Source organism: Fusarium graminearum, chromosome 1, assembly GCF_000240135.3.
Source record: "Fusarium graminearum PH-1 chromosome 1, whole genome shotgun sequence".
Taxonomy (NCBI): Eukaryota; Fungi; Ascomycota; class Sordariomycetes; order Hypocreales; family Nectriaceae; genus Fusarium; species Fusarium graminearum.
In genome coordinates, this window is record NC_026474.1 from 746,826 (window position 1) to 763,743 (window position 16,918).

Genomic DNA, 16,918 nt, shown 5'->3' on the forward strand with positions numbered 1-16,918 from the left:
GTTTGTCGTGGTACGATGCTGACTCGTCGGTCATTGGTTGTGAATTAAGTCTAGTTTAATTGATTGCATGACAACCCATTAAAGCTGCATGAAAGACATTGTTTGCGTTCGCATTTGAGTCTTGTTTGTCTTGTTGGTCGTGAGTTTGTGAGGAATGCCCAGACGATGTAACTTTAGCGAACAAAGAAAAAGAACAGACTTTGGTTGCTCTCTGACATTAATTTGGGCGTGACCCCTAAAGTGGGCTACAGGTGACCAATCACAAGTGGCTCGTCTTGTTCTCCCCTAACAACCGTGATAAATTAAGAATCTACCGTATCGACAGGTTTTTTGCCTGGAATCAATCCTGATGATCTCTCGTTACCGACTCATCAATTGAACCGACTACACTGCAAAATACAGAGCATCGCATTTTATCCTACTGCCCTTCTGTAAGGGGGCGCCCAATCAAGGCATCAGCGCCGCACCACCACCCACCAGCCTCCAACGGGCGCCTACTGACGCACTGTAACCACCCAAAACAAAAATGCGTCATCATTCCAGAGGCTACTATTCCACCTCTTCCACCACCAGCTCAGGCCCAAGATCCAGTTACAGCGCCAGCCCGGGAGATACAGCCTCAAGCTACAGTTCAAACTCGAGCTATTGCCCGCCATGCAAGCGGTATTTCCGCTGTGAGACATCTCTCGACCAGCATATCCTTGCCAAGCATCACGACACGTTTTGCTGGCGATGCGATAGGCATTTTAATCATGTCTCTGCTCTTCAACAGCATGTCACTAATTCGTACAAGCATCATGTCTGTACGCACTGCGACCATGAGCCAGACTATGAGACTGCAGATGATTTGAATCACCACCTTGAGGAAGATCACAATGCTTGTCTGGAGTGCAACGAGATGTTTTACGATGAAGAGGACTTGATTCAGCATGATGTAGACGTCCACAATCGATGTCCCACATGTCAACGATTCTTTGATTCCCCATCCAATCTCATGAATGTAAGTATATCCCTTACATCCTGTCTTACAAATGTCTGACGCAAGCCACCCTCAGCACGAAAAAGTTCATCTGGAGAAAAACATGAAATGCCTGGCCTGTCCACGAATGTTCATTTCTAATTCAGCGATGATGCTTCATCTCGAGCACGGCACATGCGAATCAGGCGCCAACCTCCGCGTTATCCAGAACGTGGTTGCAGATTGGTATGAGGAGTACGGACCAGCCGGACATGACCACGAAGACGATTTTCGATGCGAGAACTGCGGTTCTTGTTTTAATCGACTGAGCGCCTTGCTTCAGCATGCTGAGAGTGAGACCTGTGATGCTGCTGTGTGGGATTTCTATCGGATTTTCGTTCACATTGAGTATAACCAGGACGCGTTTCAGCTTTTTGATTACTGAAGGGATTTTATTGGGATGTTTATTTTTGTAAAGGTTGAGCTTTTGTTTCTTTTACTTTTTAGCAAGGCGTATTATTAGGAATGCTAGGTGTTTATAGATTTAATTCATGATAAGACATGTCGCGTGAGGCTTGTATCAACTGTCAAAATTTCACATGAAGTTATATTATAACCCCGGATTGCCGGAACGCGCGGCACACAGTGGAAGAATCATGCCTTGTTCAGCCATACTTTGTTAATTTGTATCAATGATATCTCTTAACGTTTTCCAAGCCATCGTTTAGTTTCCCCAGCCATCACCTTTCGTTTATTTCCTCTGCATAGATTACCTGCCATTGTTCCAGTCACGGGCTATCTCCCTCATGTCACTTCGCGGACCGCGCCACGCCTGACACCTCCTTGCTTGTTTTGACCGTACACTACTTAAAAATACCGCCAACGTCTCAACTCTAACCTCTCCTTTTTCATCATCTTTCACATACCTACAACAACATACCAAACCACATCTGACACCATGTCAGGCACCAACAGACTGCAATTATATGGACATGACCTGGATATAGACGTTCCTTGTCCTGTCTGTAAAAGGAACTTTATCTCCTGTCAGGAACTCGTACAACACAAAACGAGTATGATACATTATTCTTGTGCAATTTGACCAATCCAATAGCATGATGACTGATCTATATAGCACTTCTAGCCAATTATCTAGCTCGAATTGGACCTATTAAGTTACCGAATTTTGTAAATTGATAAGGTACTAAGTTATGGGAAGTGATTTACAGAGTTAGAGAGTACACATTCTTCATTTGTACACCAGATTCAATATTTCTATCCCCAAATATTATGTTAAAACTTAATCCCAGCCGTCTATAAGTATGGGACCTTTTCTCTAGGCATCAGTCCACTCGCCATTCCCTCGCAGATCTTTGTCCTTGGTTATGCCACAGCTGAAACCACAGCATGGAACGCCAAATGTTGCGTTTTGCCATACCTAATTAAATACCCCGTGGCATCGTCCTTCCCGACACTACTGACCATTTCCAACATCTCCCAAGCATAACCAAAGACCATTCGATCATCTAATAACAATGGCCTCCATACCCCAACTGGCTGATATTTCCCGCCTGGTACAATGCGTATCTTGTGACAAACCTTGCAAGAACCGCAAATATCAGAGACGACATCACCGAATTAGGCTCTTGGTTCAGAATCCAGTCGCCGCAGCTCTCCAAGCCAAAACGCGGACAAGACGATGCGCTACAGAACGTCAACCAACAGATCAAACACCAAGATCGCATCTTTGTCGCGTTCATTCCTTTCGAGGACAGACAATACTGTTATGAGTGCTTCACGACCTTGAGCAACTTTCTTGATAGCTTGATTCATTTGCACGAAGACTATGTCTCCAAGAAGTCAGGTGTACCCATCAAGCTGGAGAAGAGCGATCCGGAATCATCCAGTGATACTGTCCAGCCACATGATGAAGCATCGGCCTCATTTGATCACAATGATTACTGGGACGAGTATTTCAAGAACCTGGACACCTTTTTTGGGACAGATATATTCCGCGAAGGCAACTCGTACCACCACATTGACTCAGAACATCAAGCACGAACCATGTTCGAAGCTCTTGCCAAGAAGAAACATGACTTGCCAGTCAGACTTAGAGCTCTCGCCGAGTCCTTGTCTTTCTGTGCTGTCTGCAACATGAGCTTCGAATCCCAAGAGGCAATCAAAGACCACAATGCGGCTTCTCATCAAGATCAACTAGGCACCCCCGAACCTGTTCTACAACAGGAGCCCGCATCAGCTAATGTTGACATCCCTGTCAAGGAGGAACAAGAATCAACCGCCTCCGAGGCTTCCTGGTATTGTACCTCTTGTGATATTGCCTTCAGTACCCAGGAGGAAATCGATAAGCACAACGTCGATCATAGCAATTGTGTGCGCTTCGTTTCAAGACGTGCAAAGGAAACCCATACTTGTATCGCCTGCAACAGGGCCTTCAAATCCCAAGTTGATATCGACAAACATAACATGAGGAAGCATGGACCACCACCCGCTTCGCCTACATCTCCCGTCATTCTCCAAGCTTCTGTTGTGTCCGCCTATTCGTGTCCGTTCTGTGTTAACATGATCTCCAAGCGCGAAGAGGCGGTCGACCGCCACATAGCGAAAAAGCATGACACATCAAAAATTGCAAATGTTGTGTCCGCCTTTGCTTGCACCGTCTGCGGTGACATCTTCCCCACCAAAGTGGATGTCGCAAGACACGGTGTGTCGAAGCATGGTGTATCGTCATTCATACTTAAAACGCTTGAAACTGCCGCGCTTGAAGATCGTCACAGTGACAATTTGACTTGTCATACCTGCGACAGGGTGTTCGCCTCTCGAAGTGGGCTTCAGGATCATAATATGAGTTCACACAACCCCATGGCCTGCGGTTGCAATGAGACGTTCCCTGGCCTAAGTTCTTTCAGATCTCATGAGAAGTCCTGCCGTGGGAGGCCGAGACTCACTCGCGAGACAATGCCTCCGCCGGAATATTTTTACACATTGGTTCACCAAGGGCCAGGCCTTTTGCCATATGATTATTCACTTGACAGATCGGATTATGACTCGACAGAGGATTCGGAGCTTGACTCAGAGGACGACTCAGAGGACGACTCAGAGTGTGAGTCGGAGGGTGTCTCCGAGTGTGACTCAGACGTCGACACAGACGGTGAATTAGGCAGAGTCCCATGCCGTTTGAGAGAATACGGCTGCAACGAAGTCTTCCGCTCAGGTTCTCTTTTAGTATACCATTATGAGCATAAAAATTGCTGTGTCGATGGGCTGGAGATTACTCCCGAAATCTTCGACCAGTCGGAAGAAAAGTTCGAAAATCTCGTGTCCAACAAGTACGGCATCTACAAGTGCCCATACTGCAAGAACACAGGCGGAGGCAGGTTCAAATACCTACACGACCTTGTTAAACATGCTGAGACCAACGCTTGCCGCTTGAGGGTTCGTGGCGGCCTTATTAGTGAAGTCCGTCGCAGGCTTCTGGAACATGTGGACTATTATGACTCGCACAGAATATTAGAAAAGAGAATCTGAGAAGCACGGCTATGTTAATTTCGACGATGGGTCATGGAACTATAGGTACATCAAGGTACGTGTGGGCTATTTGTTGTATGGGATATGGCTAGTGCTTTAGGGACTAATTTCTGTCGCTCCTTGAGTTTGATATCTTGTGACTGGGATGCGTTATTTTACTTTCAAGTCTTTAATCTTAGTCTGAGCCTTCTCAATTCACTCATTGTTACCAATTGGAAGATCGATACGTTGGGTACCGTGTCATAATATTTCGAATATTTAGCAAAGCCTTAATGCTGCGGCTGTATGGTTATCATCAAACAATCTTGTACTTTGTCTAGGTAGTAGTACCCAACCATTGCGAAAGACACTTACGTCTAGATATGTTTGCAAGAAGAAGATGCAGAAGTTGAATTCGACTGATCTCTAGTAAAAATGCAGTCAAATTAGTGGCACTGTCGACATACATCAGCTCAATGCTCATCCATAAATTTCAGCGTACATCATTGTAGCTTCTTTTAGTAAGTAAGCCCCAGTTAAGAATTCCTTGGACTTAAGCCAACATCTCATCAATAACAGCAAGCGAGATGAACTATATTATGATATGGACTTGGAAGCATGAGAGTTATGATAGCAAGCTTGAACCACAAACTGAACCCATGACCCCGCCTGCCGAGCACGGGCACCCCGTTGATGCCAATGGTCGACTCATAACACCGCCGCCGTGGGCTTTTAATAATAATCATTGTAAGAATGAACACGGCTATTCTGATGATTCTTCCGACTCGGGATCAGACCAGAACGAGGACTCAGACGAGGATCAGAACGAGGAGGAGGAGGAAGAAGAAGAAGACGACGACGACGACGACGAAGACGACAACGAAGAAAACGTATGGCCTGAGTATGGCGAAAGAAGGGGTGGCATAACATGCCCTGCCGAGTATCTCGGTTGCCTCCAAATCTTCCACAAGGCCTCAGGAATGCTTCACCATGTTGAAACCACCCACCAGCACGACTTACTATGGAAGTCCCCAGACGAGATGTTCAACAGCACCGGCCAATGCGAACGAGGCCGCAGGCTCTACAGCCACGAGACAAAGCACTATTACTGCCCAAATTGCTCAGACACGGACCAAGGCATGTTTGAGTCACTAAGTCTTCTGGTCAAGCATGCTGAGAGCAATATATGTGACTTGAAGGTCCGCAGCGGTCCTGTCGGTGAATTGTACGATGCTGTTGATGTGTATGCTGATAACAAATACCAAGCGTGGGATGGTGTGCAAAATGTTGCCTATTCGTTAACTAAGCGGGGAACTGTTAGATAGGGCGGATGTGTTGTCTCGGTTGGTGGGCTACGGTAACGCAAGTGTGAACTATCGTGACAGATTAGTGCTATGGGCAGTTTGAAGGGATGAATCATCAGCTGTTTTCAGGTCTATGTCTCTCGTACAGTTGAGTATTTTTTAATGTCGTTGGATAATGTATTAAATACTTGGAGGAACCCACGGTTTTCTAGATGTGGCGAGTTTTCCATAAAACCAACTATGAGTTTTGTGTGTCAGGCTACAGTTCATTCTCATCAAATAACCATGATATGTGTCTTCCCGTATTAAGCGCCTCCTCCATCGCACACATCAGGACATGATACAAATTAGTCACCTACAGGTGCCATTATCATGGATGATTTAGCTCAGACCATGGGCTGGTTGAGTCTGTTGATCACCTCAAGGTTCAACCATGCACTCTTTACCCCACGAAATACCGTAACATCTGTGTACATGTAAAGAATCTCTGATGAGGTTATCAATTGTATCAACGTCAAAGAATGTCAATTTTGTACGGACGTATCATAACGAGTAGGGCCCTAGTGTGAGTTATATCCCCTCCAGACCTGTTTTTGGGTGTTGCACACTAGAACTGCCGCGCGGGTCAGTTGCCCCTTTGTCTCCCGGAGTTTGAGCTGCGATATCCAAAGCCTGGACAACCATATAATAGGTCAACAGAGCCCCTGTGCCCTGCTTTCTTCCCTCAGTTAACAGCGACGCCACCTTCAGGACGTTTTTGATTCGTCTCCCATCGATTTCCCATTTCCCAAGCCTCTCAAATTCCTCGTCGCATATCCCGTCTGCCAGCTTAGCGGCAAGTTGTTTCCAGATTAGGGTTCGTTGGGTCAAGTCTGGTTTTTTGAATGCAAGAGAGATATCGATTCGGGAGAAAAAGGCACTGTCAAAGTCGCCAAGCCTGTTGGTAGTCAGAAACAATATACCAGATTGATACTCTATTAATCGCAAGAAGACCGATGATAACGTATTAGTCCTGGAACTTCTTCAAATAGTACAAACGAGCATAAGGCATACCAGATACCAACGCATTGCGTTCAAGATCGTTCTCACTTCTTTCCACCATGAAAGCGTCCGCTTCATCAAAGAGCAGGATTGCTGACCACTTTTGTATACGAGTGAATGTGAGCTGTAGTTGCTCCTCTATAGCTTTGACGTCGGGGCCCAATTCTCCCATGGTGGTATGGTACAGAGGACAATGTAGGCTTTCTGCTACACATTCTAGCGGCAGAGTTAGCATCGAAGCATGGAAGTGTACTTGAGGGGGGGTTGAACTACCTGCTGTCATCGTCTTGCCACTACCAGGTGGACCATGGAGAAGGAAGATGAGACCTGCCCCTTTACTCGTCACCACGTTATCTAACGCGACGGGGGCCTTTCGATGCTCTTTCATGACTTGGTGAATGACATCTTTCCGACTCTGATCGATCTGTAGGCTGGTAGCTGATTTCGACCCAACCTCTGGCCAAGAACGATTTGCAGGAGTCCAAAAGACAACGAACGACAATCAAATGATGATTTATCACGCTTTGCTGAACTACATGACAGCAATTCTTGTCAAGATTATCTTGCGCAACATCCGCGGTGACTACTGGGTCAACAACCTCATTGCTGTCGTAGCTAGGATGACTGCAAAACTCAAGATTCTTGGCAAGGATATTCCTCGGAGCGTCGAGCTCACACTTCAAAGTTCAGCTGATGCAAGGATCCGTATCTCGCAACGTCGGCGACAAATAGAACGGTTTGCACTTTTAAGTCCAAACCAGTTGGGTGAGGATATTGGGGAAGAGTCAAGTCGCCTGCCAGTTGTAGGCGAGGCTGTTAAGTACTTCATCGATATGGAGAGACTCCATGACTTGACAACCGGGATGTTGATAGGGGTGCTCACCAACTTCACTGTTGCCGATCCGACGGCCACTACCACCAACGATTTTGAAAGCAGCGTGGCTATGTATGCGTCTCTTATCACAGGAGAACAAGCACTACTCTATCAAGGCCGCGATGGTAGCATCGGGGCGGCCAGCAAGGCCAACATCGCCCGTACATTCACAGCAGGCTTCCATGTTTGTCTAGAGGCATGGGGAGCCATTCAATCAGAGCCCGCACCGTCTGCACAAGATTGGACGTCTATCGAATGGGACTGGTCTATGGTGGAACCTGGGCAAAAAGACAGATTCCAAACAAAGAAGGGCGACCTTAAGCTTTCATCAATGAGAGACACTCTCATGGCCACAGTCCCGTTTTTCATGATTTCAGGCGACTCTGCAGCCCAGATTTCGGATATGATAGACATCATGATTTTCACCACAAGTCGACTTTCAAGCGCTCCATTGCGGTTGATCAAGCAACCTCGGGCTACTTGCAAGGGTATCCTACAAACAAGTACCTACGTACACAACAGACTAAAGAGACGCGCAGGGGGTGACAACTGCCCATTGTCAGAAACATACCTACTGCAGAGTAGAGCGGGCTCTGCTGCTTGCGATCCGCGCTCCCTGACCAACACCGTTGGCACACTTGGGAGGAAGAACAGAAACAGTTCAGATCTTTCAGCTGACCCAGAAAAGACCAAACTTCTCATGGCTGCGGCCAAAAAACAATCGGATCAATGGATCATTACCTACAACGCCATCGTTGTTCCATATAAGCGTTATGCATGGGGGTGGATAGCGATCTCGACTATCCTCGTGTTTGGCGGCTTGGCAATTGGTTCTTCCACTGGCGACAGAATTCTGGGAGTTGACCCATTCAATATCAGTATATTCTGTTGGGCTCTTGCTGGCTTTGCGCTGGCGGTAGCTAAGGCTGTTCGGGTTGAGAACTGGCCATGGAGCTCTTTTCTATGAGGCTTAGTACCTTGTCGCTCTGTCAGTGAAGTCAAAGCAGTCACTGGGGTTGACGACCAGATACTGCTTGCGCTTTTACTGGGGATAGACAGGAGGACTTATTTGAAGACGACTGGCCCATACAATACTCTTTTTCTAAGATGTGCGGACGACGTGCCAGAAGGATTCTCAATCGACATTCCGATCCTGAGCACCACAGCTATGGAAGGCGGTTTAATCCCCATCAAAATACTAGGAGAATTTGGCCCAGGATTCGTCTTCATTTACACGCACTCATGGGCACGATACAACTCTGCTAGTCATAGCAGCCGATATGACGGTCATGACATGAGCCGTGATATGTCTTGGACGATGCGTGAGATGGGGGATAATTCTATTCCAAGTTACAGGTTAAAGGCGAGATCTAGAGATAACGACGTGTTTATTTCAAAGGTAGTCGGTGTACTAGATCAGGATTGCTGTTTTTGCTAGTATTTTTCTAGGTATTTCGTCCGTTGGTATACTTCCTGTTAATCACCAGAAAGGAGTTGCTCTTTTCATAGTTCTATTGTGTGATACAAATTTCTTTCCTAGCCTAGGAAATACCATAGCTACCTGAACGCTCGCCCGTGAACTGGGTGCTGCCGTAATCGAATCATCTAGAGTACGAAACGATAGGTCGAGTCATCCCTGGATGCCTTTCGACAAGACTTCAGCTATACTATCCATTACAGACCTAATAGACGGGTTCCATTTCATCAAGGCTCGACATATACAACGAACGCTAGACCCAATATAAAGGCCCCGATGGAGCCTTCGAGATGCCTTCCGAGACATGGAGTAGAGTATAGACTAGCGGAACAATCGAGTTCCAGTCTCTTGGTATTCGGGGAGGAGTATGTCTTGAGATCTCTGGAGGAACTCACCGGAGGATCTTCAAGAGAATAGAGATAAGGGTTTTGTTACTTCTGGATCTATTGCATGCATTATTTAATATATTTCTACATCGATAGTCGCCAAAGGTCCCTCTTGTCCAAGACCTTACTAGTGAAGAAAATAGGTGCATCTTTTTACTTGAGTGCAGGAGATGGATCGGCGTTTCAAACGGCCTGTGAATAAGCACACTCTTGCCATTTGAATCAACCTGGTTGCTGGCGACATGCATTAGTTTATCGTCCTACGAGGCTGTTAGAGATTCTGGACAACCAGGCCGTCAAGCTTATACACACCTGAATGGAGAGAAGGGAAACTACATCGCTCCGTCTTATTGTTGGCGGAAGACAGACTATCAAGCTATGAATATGAATCTCTCCAGGAGTCCGACAGGATGACAGCGTTGTCTAGGATTGTATCGTCATTTGACCACTCTCAAAAACTCACAGGCACACACCTAGCAGGAATTTGGTGTACACACCTCCCACTTGGGATTTGTTGGTATGGAGAAGGCTCCAAGGCATCAAGATCACCCCGGTGCATGGCGCCCTCTTCGCCATGGGCTTCCCTCGGACCTTATAGACTAGTGCACATGGGGCATCTCGAGTCATCGAGGTTTGGTAAGCCTACCCTTTTGGTCACTTTGGAGTCTGCATCAGTTATATCATCTCATAACTCCAGAAAACTTGCTTCAATCACAGATGGTGCCATATCAGTTTGCGGTAATATCACAGGGCTGATGAGCTTTGAGATATATAGTGGTGCCATCTTTCTCGTGAATGGGGGTAACGCAGAGATATTCAAAGATGTACGCTTCGACGAGAATGACGAAGACGGATCTCTAATCACAAGTACAGGCAGTCATCCATCTGAGAAAGGCGAATGTGCAATTGGAGATGTTGTGAGGCAGGTAGAACGTCCCGGTGACTGCACAGGATCTCTATATATTCTCCCAATTGAGCAGATGAATTCCCATTTGGCACGAACTGATCCTGTATCAGCCTCTAGGTGAGTCGACAGTATTCTATCGTGTGGGGTATCATACCAATTGATATGTCCGACGCACGTCGCTTCTATCACCTTATCACGACTACTTCTGCTGTTGTGGCACGCATCACTATTCCGTAGCGTAGAACACTGCAACGAGATGCATCGCGACAAGACACCAGGCCTGAGAGACTTCTCCAAGGTCACGAGTCAACCAATGTCGAGGACTGAATAAGAGGTGCTGACAAGTTTACCATGCGGAAACCCCGGCTAATAGCCGAGATAGGGACGGTGACGGGGTAGTCTGGGGAAGTTCAAGATTAGAGACCTTTAGCCGACGACCCAAAAAGAGAGTTGGGTGCCCAAGTCGGGAGCTGAGATCCATGCTTCGCCCGTGTATTGGCTCAATAGAATGCTCAGCAGGCTCGATATGTGGCGTATGGACCAAATTGGAAATGCGGTTGTCGTAGTTGTTGTGCTCACGGTACAATCACATCACATCGCACTCAGTTCATAGTTGTGTGTTTCGTCAACACAACCCGTTCGGTGTACACCGGGCCTAGAAGCAAGGCTCTCAGAAGGCGGGGTCTGAATAAGACACTTAGCTCTGCATCTCAAAAGGCTTGTCAAGCAGTACGCCAGTCAACGTGAATATACTTTGAGCACACAGCCCAGCGGCAGACAACGACAATGACAGGTGGACTTCCCTCGACAGTGGACCTTTTGGACAACTCCGCCCATCCATCCGGGGCCATCCATTTAGATCCCTGCTGTTCAGGCTACTGACTTGAATGTCGTCAGCAGCTGAATAGCGAACGGACATTTTGCGAAGCAGTGTTCATGATTGAGTGACATTCGGGCCATCTTGACTCAAGACAGCCGGCGTCAGGAGAAGTCACATACCGAGTGGCAGCAAGAAACCACATCTAAAACAATGTCTCATCTCAGATCCAGGATAGCGCGAGCCTAAGAATCTTCAATGGAATCTTGGAGACCATCGCAATAACCGGAAGTAATTCCGTGGTCACAAGTGCCGTTGGGTTGCCGGACCGAGAACTGATGCCGATTCTGTGAAAACACCACGATAGAGCCGGAAGAAAAGACACAAAAGAGAGGTGCAATGTGATGGACGAAAGCGGAATGAGGATGTCAGATGTGTCCAGTACTGCCAATGACCACCAGGGTATCATCAGAATCGAACCATGTTGGCATGCGCCGTGACTGGGTGGTCAAGGTGGTAAAGTGGTGGAGGGTAATTTGAGTGGTCCATCTTGGGCTGACAAGAATCATTCAACTGGGAGGGAATCGAATAACGGCCCGAACGCCGCAAATAATTTGTCAGTAAGCGTCCATTTCAGCTTGCGACACAGTATTTAGGCATTGTCGGTATGATTGTTTTGCTCCGGTTGTTTGGTAAGCCTGATAGACTACAACTTGTTGACTGTTGACTGCTCTGGGTGACAACATCACAGGCATGCGGTCCGCCAGTGCACCCAGCATATCATCCTCTTGTAAAAGTTACTGACTGGTCACAGCGTGCCGCCGGCATTATGCAAGCTATTTAACGCTAAGTCGTCATCGAGATGGTGGTCATGGCAGTCGGGTAAACTTGCAGATGTCAACTGCAACCTACGACCGGCACCTGAGGGCAGTGTCCGAAACATGCTTGCTTTTTACGTTGCAGATGACAATGTCGGAGATGTGTTGCAGGTGAACATGGTCGACGCGGAACATCGTAGAACAAGATAGCGGCGTGTAAAGATGTCCCCGCTAAAAGTGCCCCAGCCAAGCCAAGTCAATATCCTGGAAAAGGGGGCAAGCCTCTAATCGAGGTAATTTGGGTATCCACCAATTCAAGATGATGGGCTCGTTTAGACATGTAGAAGACAATAACTCCGATAAGGCGTGAATTGAATCAAGGAAATGAGAGAGGGAAACAACTGCCAAGAGGTGGAAACGCTAGCTTTGATTGCAGGCAGTGTCACTGACTTGTCCCAGTGCAACTTTGGTGAATGGTATTGCGATTTGTGGGTTTGTCATTGTATTTGTGTTATTGTTGTATGGTGGTATATTCCTTGCAGCCCACCGGCAACCACCTCGGACACCAGATTTGCAAGATGAGGTGCATCCGCAACTGATCCTTTTAGCTTCGTATAATATGTGGCACCTGAACCGTGCTTGATGATAGGGGATTGCGTCCTTCAACAGAAGCATGGAGCAGGCCAAGACCCTGGAAATCCTGGGAGATCGCGAAGCTTGGGGGGACTTGCAAGGCCGCAAATGGCGCGATGCTCTTCAGCCGAGAATTAGTGAGACGCTGGGATAAATATGCCCGGGGAAGGGCACTGGCGCAATGCTTAGGGGTCCATCGTGCGCTGTAGCTTCGGGTACAAAGTTCGAAGTCGGCATCTATTTTCGATGTAGTCCGTGGGCAGTTGATGATACCCTCATATTTGATCAGTGAGTTTTCACAGTGTCTTTACTTTTCAACTGCACTGGCAACCCACAATGGTGAGACCATGTTTGGCAGGCAGCGTGAGAGGAGAGTGAGCGAGAGTTGCTTGTTGGCAGAAAGGCCAAGAAACGAAGAAACGGATACCCCCCACACGTCGTCATTTCGCACTCCGTTATTAGCTCCATTACCGAATCAGAAGAGGATTGAATGGGGCGTCTGGGCGTTCAACGGACAACGGGCCACCAGTTAGCACTTAACCAGGGCAAGCAAGGCCAGGGGTACTCGCTAATTTACCTTTTGTACAGAGACTCTGTAATGTTGAGAAATGTACAGAAGAGTATTGCATTGCACTGAAGGCGAGAAGGAGGAGGCTGAAAGAATGAAACAAAGAAAATAAAGTCCAGTTTTGCTTCTGATCAAAACAAACAACCCGATCACAGAGCGCAGCATGTACTGTGCATGTATGTCTCTGATTAACAACCCGAGATCGCAAAGAAAGTTCTAGGATCAATCAACCTTAGAACCGGCAGGTAGATTGCCTGTTTTGTTAAATGGGGTACTTTGGAAACAAGTACTCACCTTTTTAGCCTGACCAGGCTGTCACCTAAACACTCCCTGTAATTGATTCTGGTCCTATGCCGTAAAAAAACTGGTACTTTTGGTCATGTACTCGGTTTTACCCGCAAGCCTCGATAGCGTCTGGCACCTGCCAACTGCCAACTAGATGCCCCAAAAGTTCACCTAACTTAATGGCCTGTGCCCACTGTTCTTTCTTTCTCCTTCTCCTTGCTCCCCACGGAACTACGTGACTTCCTCATTTGAGTTTGCTTCGGCTCCTTCTCCTTTCTCGCTCGCTCGCTCGGCCCTGGTTTTTCTCCCCCCATCTTGACGACCTAGCCCAACCTATCCCGTCACGCCCTGACCAAGTCGACGACTCGTTCATCATCTTAACCACCACCTTTTCTCTTCCCTTTCCACTTCTTACCTTTTTACGGTACCTCTTTTTATTTTTATCCCTCCTCTCGATAATTCCGTCTGCCCTTGCAGCGGCTTTGGTCTCGATAGCGTCTCTCCGGTCCGTCGTATCGTATCATCCAGTCTCGTCACCGACTTCTTGCGATTTTATTCCTCGCACTTTTTCCGTCCCTCCGAGACCCTCGCGTCGTTTATTCCCGACTACAAACGGCCCGTGGCGAGTAAACCTTGCGCTTTCTTCAACCAACGAAGCGACACCCGTCATTTACGAAGCTTAACTCAATTTCTTGTCTTGTGTGAGTAGATCTGGCTGGAGACGCACAGCATCACGGGAGAAATGTCAACGTGTTGCGACGAGGGGCGTTTGCGAGATTTTGGTGGTGCTTTTTGATGGATCCCTGTCTTAGGTGGCCGATGCTGCGCATCTTGACGTCGGCGTTGGCCACGCACGGCGGCAAATTTCCTCTACCACCTCCTATTGTCGCCCTTGTTGGACATCGACGTCGCTTTGCGCTGCATTCTCCCGTCGCAAACTGCCGTTTTCGAGTTTCACAATTACATCAGACTAACCACGATTTTTTTTCTCCATAGATCTTCTTAGTGCGAGATTTGAGATACCCCGAGCCGAATCGACCCCATCCCGGTTTTCTCCATTCGATCCCGAACATCATACAATATGTCCTACTACGACAACCCTCAGTCTCAGTGGTCGTCTTCGACCCAGCAGCAGCAGCAGCAGCAGCAGCCCACCCAGACCCAGAACAGCTGGGAGCACCAGGGCTCGACTACTCCTGTCCGCGCAGGTACGCCAGCACCCAAAAATCAGTCGATCCAGAATTGTTGTTAACTTCTTGTTCAGGCGCCAGTGGTCCCCAGCCTCAGGACGATTACGCCTTCTCTTACCAATTTGATGGTATGTGAAACCGTCTTGGAACGACTTTGCTGCATTCGATCACTACTTCAAACCACTTGTTTGTAGTGGTTTAGTTGGCATCCTCAACAGAAAAGACTGAACCCAACTCACTGTATGAATGGAAGCTGATTAGCAATTACAGAGGTCGACCGGGCTTATGAGAATTTGCAGAAGTCTGGCAAGGGTTATGGAATGGGCGGCCGCCGTGAGTCTTTGATCCAGCGTTCTTTAAATGTCGCCCGAGGGCCCGACAATGTCGGACGTCCCGGTGCGGCGAGGCGTTGGAACCAAAAATACTAACGGTCAGCGACAGACTCCCGTGGTTCCCACCATACCCCCGGCTCTCGCCCTCACTCGGTAAACAACTTTGATGACGCCCGCGGCGGCTCCCAGGGGCCCAACCTTCAAAACTTCTACGCCAACCAGCGTCACCAACCCTCACGAGGCTCCAACGAGGCAGAGCAGGTCATGCAGGCTAAGAGACGGATGGCAGCTCAGCGGGAGCGTGAGCTTCGAAACCTGCACACAGAGCAGCAATATCAGCGAAGTAGGCCTCCCTCTACTGTGTAGCACATTCAACTATCCAAAAGAAACAAGATGGCATATAGAGAAAAATAATGTGGTTATGGCCGCTCGTGTTTCTTCCCTTTCAAAAATCTTTCGCAGCACTTATGTAATATTGTCGAGTTTGTTGAGCATGGGCTAACAGCTTTTCTACGTAGCCGTCCTTTCTGAGGCGCCTCTCCCGCCCAGCAAGCACATGTCCGAAGAGGAGACGCGAGAGTTGATTGCCCGTCAGCGAAGTGCCCTTTATGGTGAGGGTCCTTTTGCTGAGAAGGCAGGATACGTCGATGAGACTGGAAATGTCCGCACTGGTGCTCCCATCCCCAGCGGACCCTCAAGCGTCCGTGGCCACTCCCCCCTTGCCTATGACAGTGTTGGTCGCGGTCCTCCTACTGGCGATGCCGGTACTCCTGTCTCTTCTGGTGACGCTCGCGGACCCCCCACCGAACCAAACTCGCGTCCCCACAGCACTGTCAGCCCTCAGGCTGCTGGTCCTGCCAACAAAGTATTCGACAATGCCCAGAGCCGCACCAGCACATCCAGCCCGACTGGTGGTTCTCCTTCTCGGGACATGACCCCTGGCTCCAAGTCTAACCAGGCTGGTGGCTCGGTGGCTCCCATTGGAACCCGCCCCTCTGGCACACCCACAAACACGGCTTCATCCAAGCGATCGACCACTCCCCTCGCCTCCCCTGGTGGCTGGGGACGCGGAAACGGTGTTTGGGGTCAGTCGTCTGGTCTCGGTGCCCCTGCTAGCGTCTGGGGTTAAGAAACGTCTTGATGATGATGAGGAGCAACAACATGATTTGGGAATTGAACGTTGCATTGGGAAAGGCGCAGCGGTACACGTGCATTGCGACAAGGAACTCGGCGGGGACTGGCCTTTGACAACTCTCTTTTCGTGAGTTTAAGACGGCGCGAACATTAAAGGATACTAGGGTCTGGACAGACTCGAGTGATGCAATCCAGGGCACAGGTGTTTGAAGGGACGGCATCAACTATGGAGTTGACATTGTTTTTCTGTTTTTCCGGCTGGAGGATACGACCTGGTGATATGGGAGTTGCATTTCAACATCAAAGAGGCGTCCAATTTCGTCTCGTTTATGCTTTGAGGGCAGGAAAAGATTTGTCGGGATAAAACGATGGACAGGATGGAATTTGTCGCGGTCGCTGGGGCGGCAAGCTTCGGAGCTTGACGAATCTGGGAGCGGCAACTATATACCCAACAGGGCGGTTCTTACGGCGTTCACTCTGTTTACGACGACTGATCAGCCTGCGAAATCGACTACGGCATGTGTTAGCATCATCTGAGCGGCGCGTTCGGAGCATTGACGATGGAGGCATTCGATTTGTCGGCGCTCATTCCATGGCTATGGAAATGAAAGGAAGGGCACTTACGAGGGATCGGTTACAGCCCACGGTTTGGCGATTGACGAGGAGTGT

At 48.3% G+C, this 16,918-nt stretch overlaps 7 protein-coding genes across 7 annotated transcripts; 6 read left to right on the top strand and 1 right to left on the bottom strand.

Annotated features, from left to right (window-relative positions):
* Nucleotides 1-1,031: 1,031 nt before the first annotated feature.
* FGSG_00240 (uncharacterized protein) lies at nucleotides 1,032-1,403 on the top strand (the record flags this gene model as incomplete). Its single annotated transcript, XM_011317571.1, has 1 exon — nucleotides 1,032-1,403. The coding sequence occupies one exon, from the start codon at nucleotides 1,032-1,034 to the stop codon at nucleotides 1,401-1,403; it is 372 nt and encodes a 123-aa protein (XP_011315873.1).
* A 2,531-nt stretch (nucleotides 1,404-3,934) lies between these two features.
* Nucleotides 3,935-4,504, top strand: FGSG_11725 (uncharacterized protein; the record flags this gene model as incomplete). The annotated part of the gene is made up of 1 exon (XM_011317572.1): nucleotides 3,935-4,504. One exon carries the CDS (start codon nucleotides 3,935-3,937, stop codon nucleotides 4,502-4,504), a length of 570 nt encoding a protein of 189 aa, XP_011315874.1.
* Nucleotides 4,505-5,082: 578 nt separating this feature from the next.
* Nucleotides 5,083-5,808, top strand: FGSG_11726 (uncharacterized protein; the record flags this gene model as incomplete). The annotated part of the gene is made up of 1 exon (XM_011317573.1): nucleotides 5,083-5,808. The coding sequence occupies one exon, from the start codon at nucleotides 5,083-5,085 to the stop codon at nucleotides 5,806-5,808; it is 726 nt and encodes a 241-aa protein (XP_011315875.1).
* A 549-nt stretch (nucleotides 5,809-6,357) lies between these two features.
* On the bottom strand, nucleotides 6,358-7,000 carry FGSG_11727 (uncharacterized protein; the record flags this gene model as incomplete). Its single annotated transcript, XM_011317574.1, has 2 exons — nucleotides 6,358-6,761; nucleotides 6,841-7,000. 2 exons carry the CDS (start codon nucleotides 6,998-7,000, stop codon nucleotides 6,358-6,360), a joined length of 564 nt encoding a protein of 187 aa, XP_011315876.1.
* Nucleotides 7,001-7,364: 364 nt separating this feature from the next.
* On the top strand, nucleotides 7,365-8,669 carry FGSG_00242 (uncharacterized protein; the record flags this gene model as incomplete). The annotated part of the gene is made up of 1 exon (XM_011317575.1): nucleotides 7,365-8,669. The coding sequence occupies one exon, from the start codon at nucleotides 7,365-7,367 to the stop codon at nucleotides 8,667-8,669; it is 1,305 nt and encodes a 434-aa protein (XP_011315877.1).
* Nucleotides 8,670-9,975: 1,306 nt separating this feature from the next.
* FGSG_11728 (uncharacterized protein) lies at nucleotides 9,976-10,593 on the top strand (the record flags this gene model as incomplete). Its single annotated transcript, XM_011317576.1, has 1 exon — nucleotides 9,976-10,593. The coding sequence occupies one exon, from the start codon at nucleotides 9,976-9,978 to the stop codon at nucleotides 10,591-10,593; it is 618 nt and encodes a 205-aa protein (XP_011315878.1).
* A 3,430-nt stretch (nucleotides 10,594-14,023) lies between these two features.
* On the top strand, nucleotides 14,024-16,244 carry FGSG_00243 (uncharacterized protein; the record flags this gene model as incomplete). The annotated part of the gene is made up of 7 exons (XM_011317577.1): nucleotides 14,024-14,294; nucleotides 14,590-14,801; nucleotides 14,858-14,911; nucleotides 15,054-15,116; nucleotides 15,225-15,477; nucleotides 15,578-15,597; nucleotides 15,634-16,244. The coding sequence occupies exons 2-7, from the start codon at nucleotides 14,675-14,677 to the stop codon at nucleotides 16,242-16,244; spliced, it is 1,128 nt and encodes a 375-aa protein (XP_011315879.1). The 5' UTR covers nucleotides 14,024-14,294; nucleotides 14,590-14,674.
* Nucleotides 16,245-16,918: the final 674 nt, after the last annotated feature.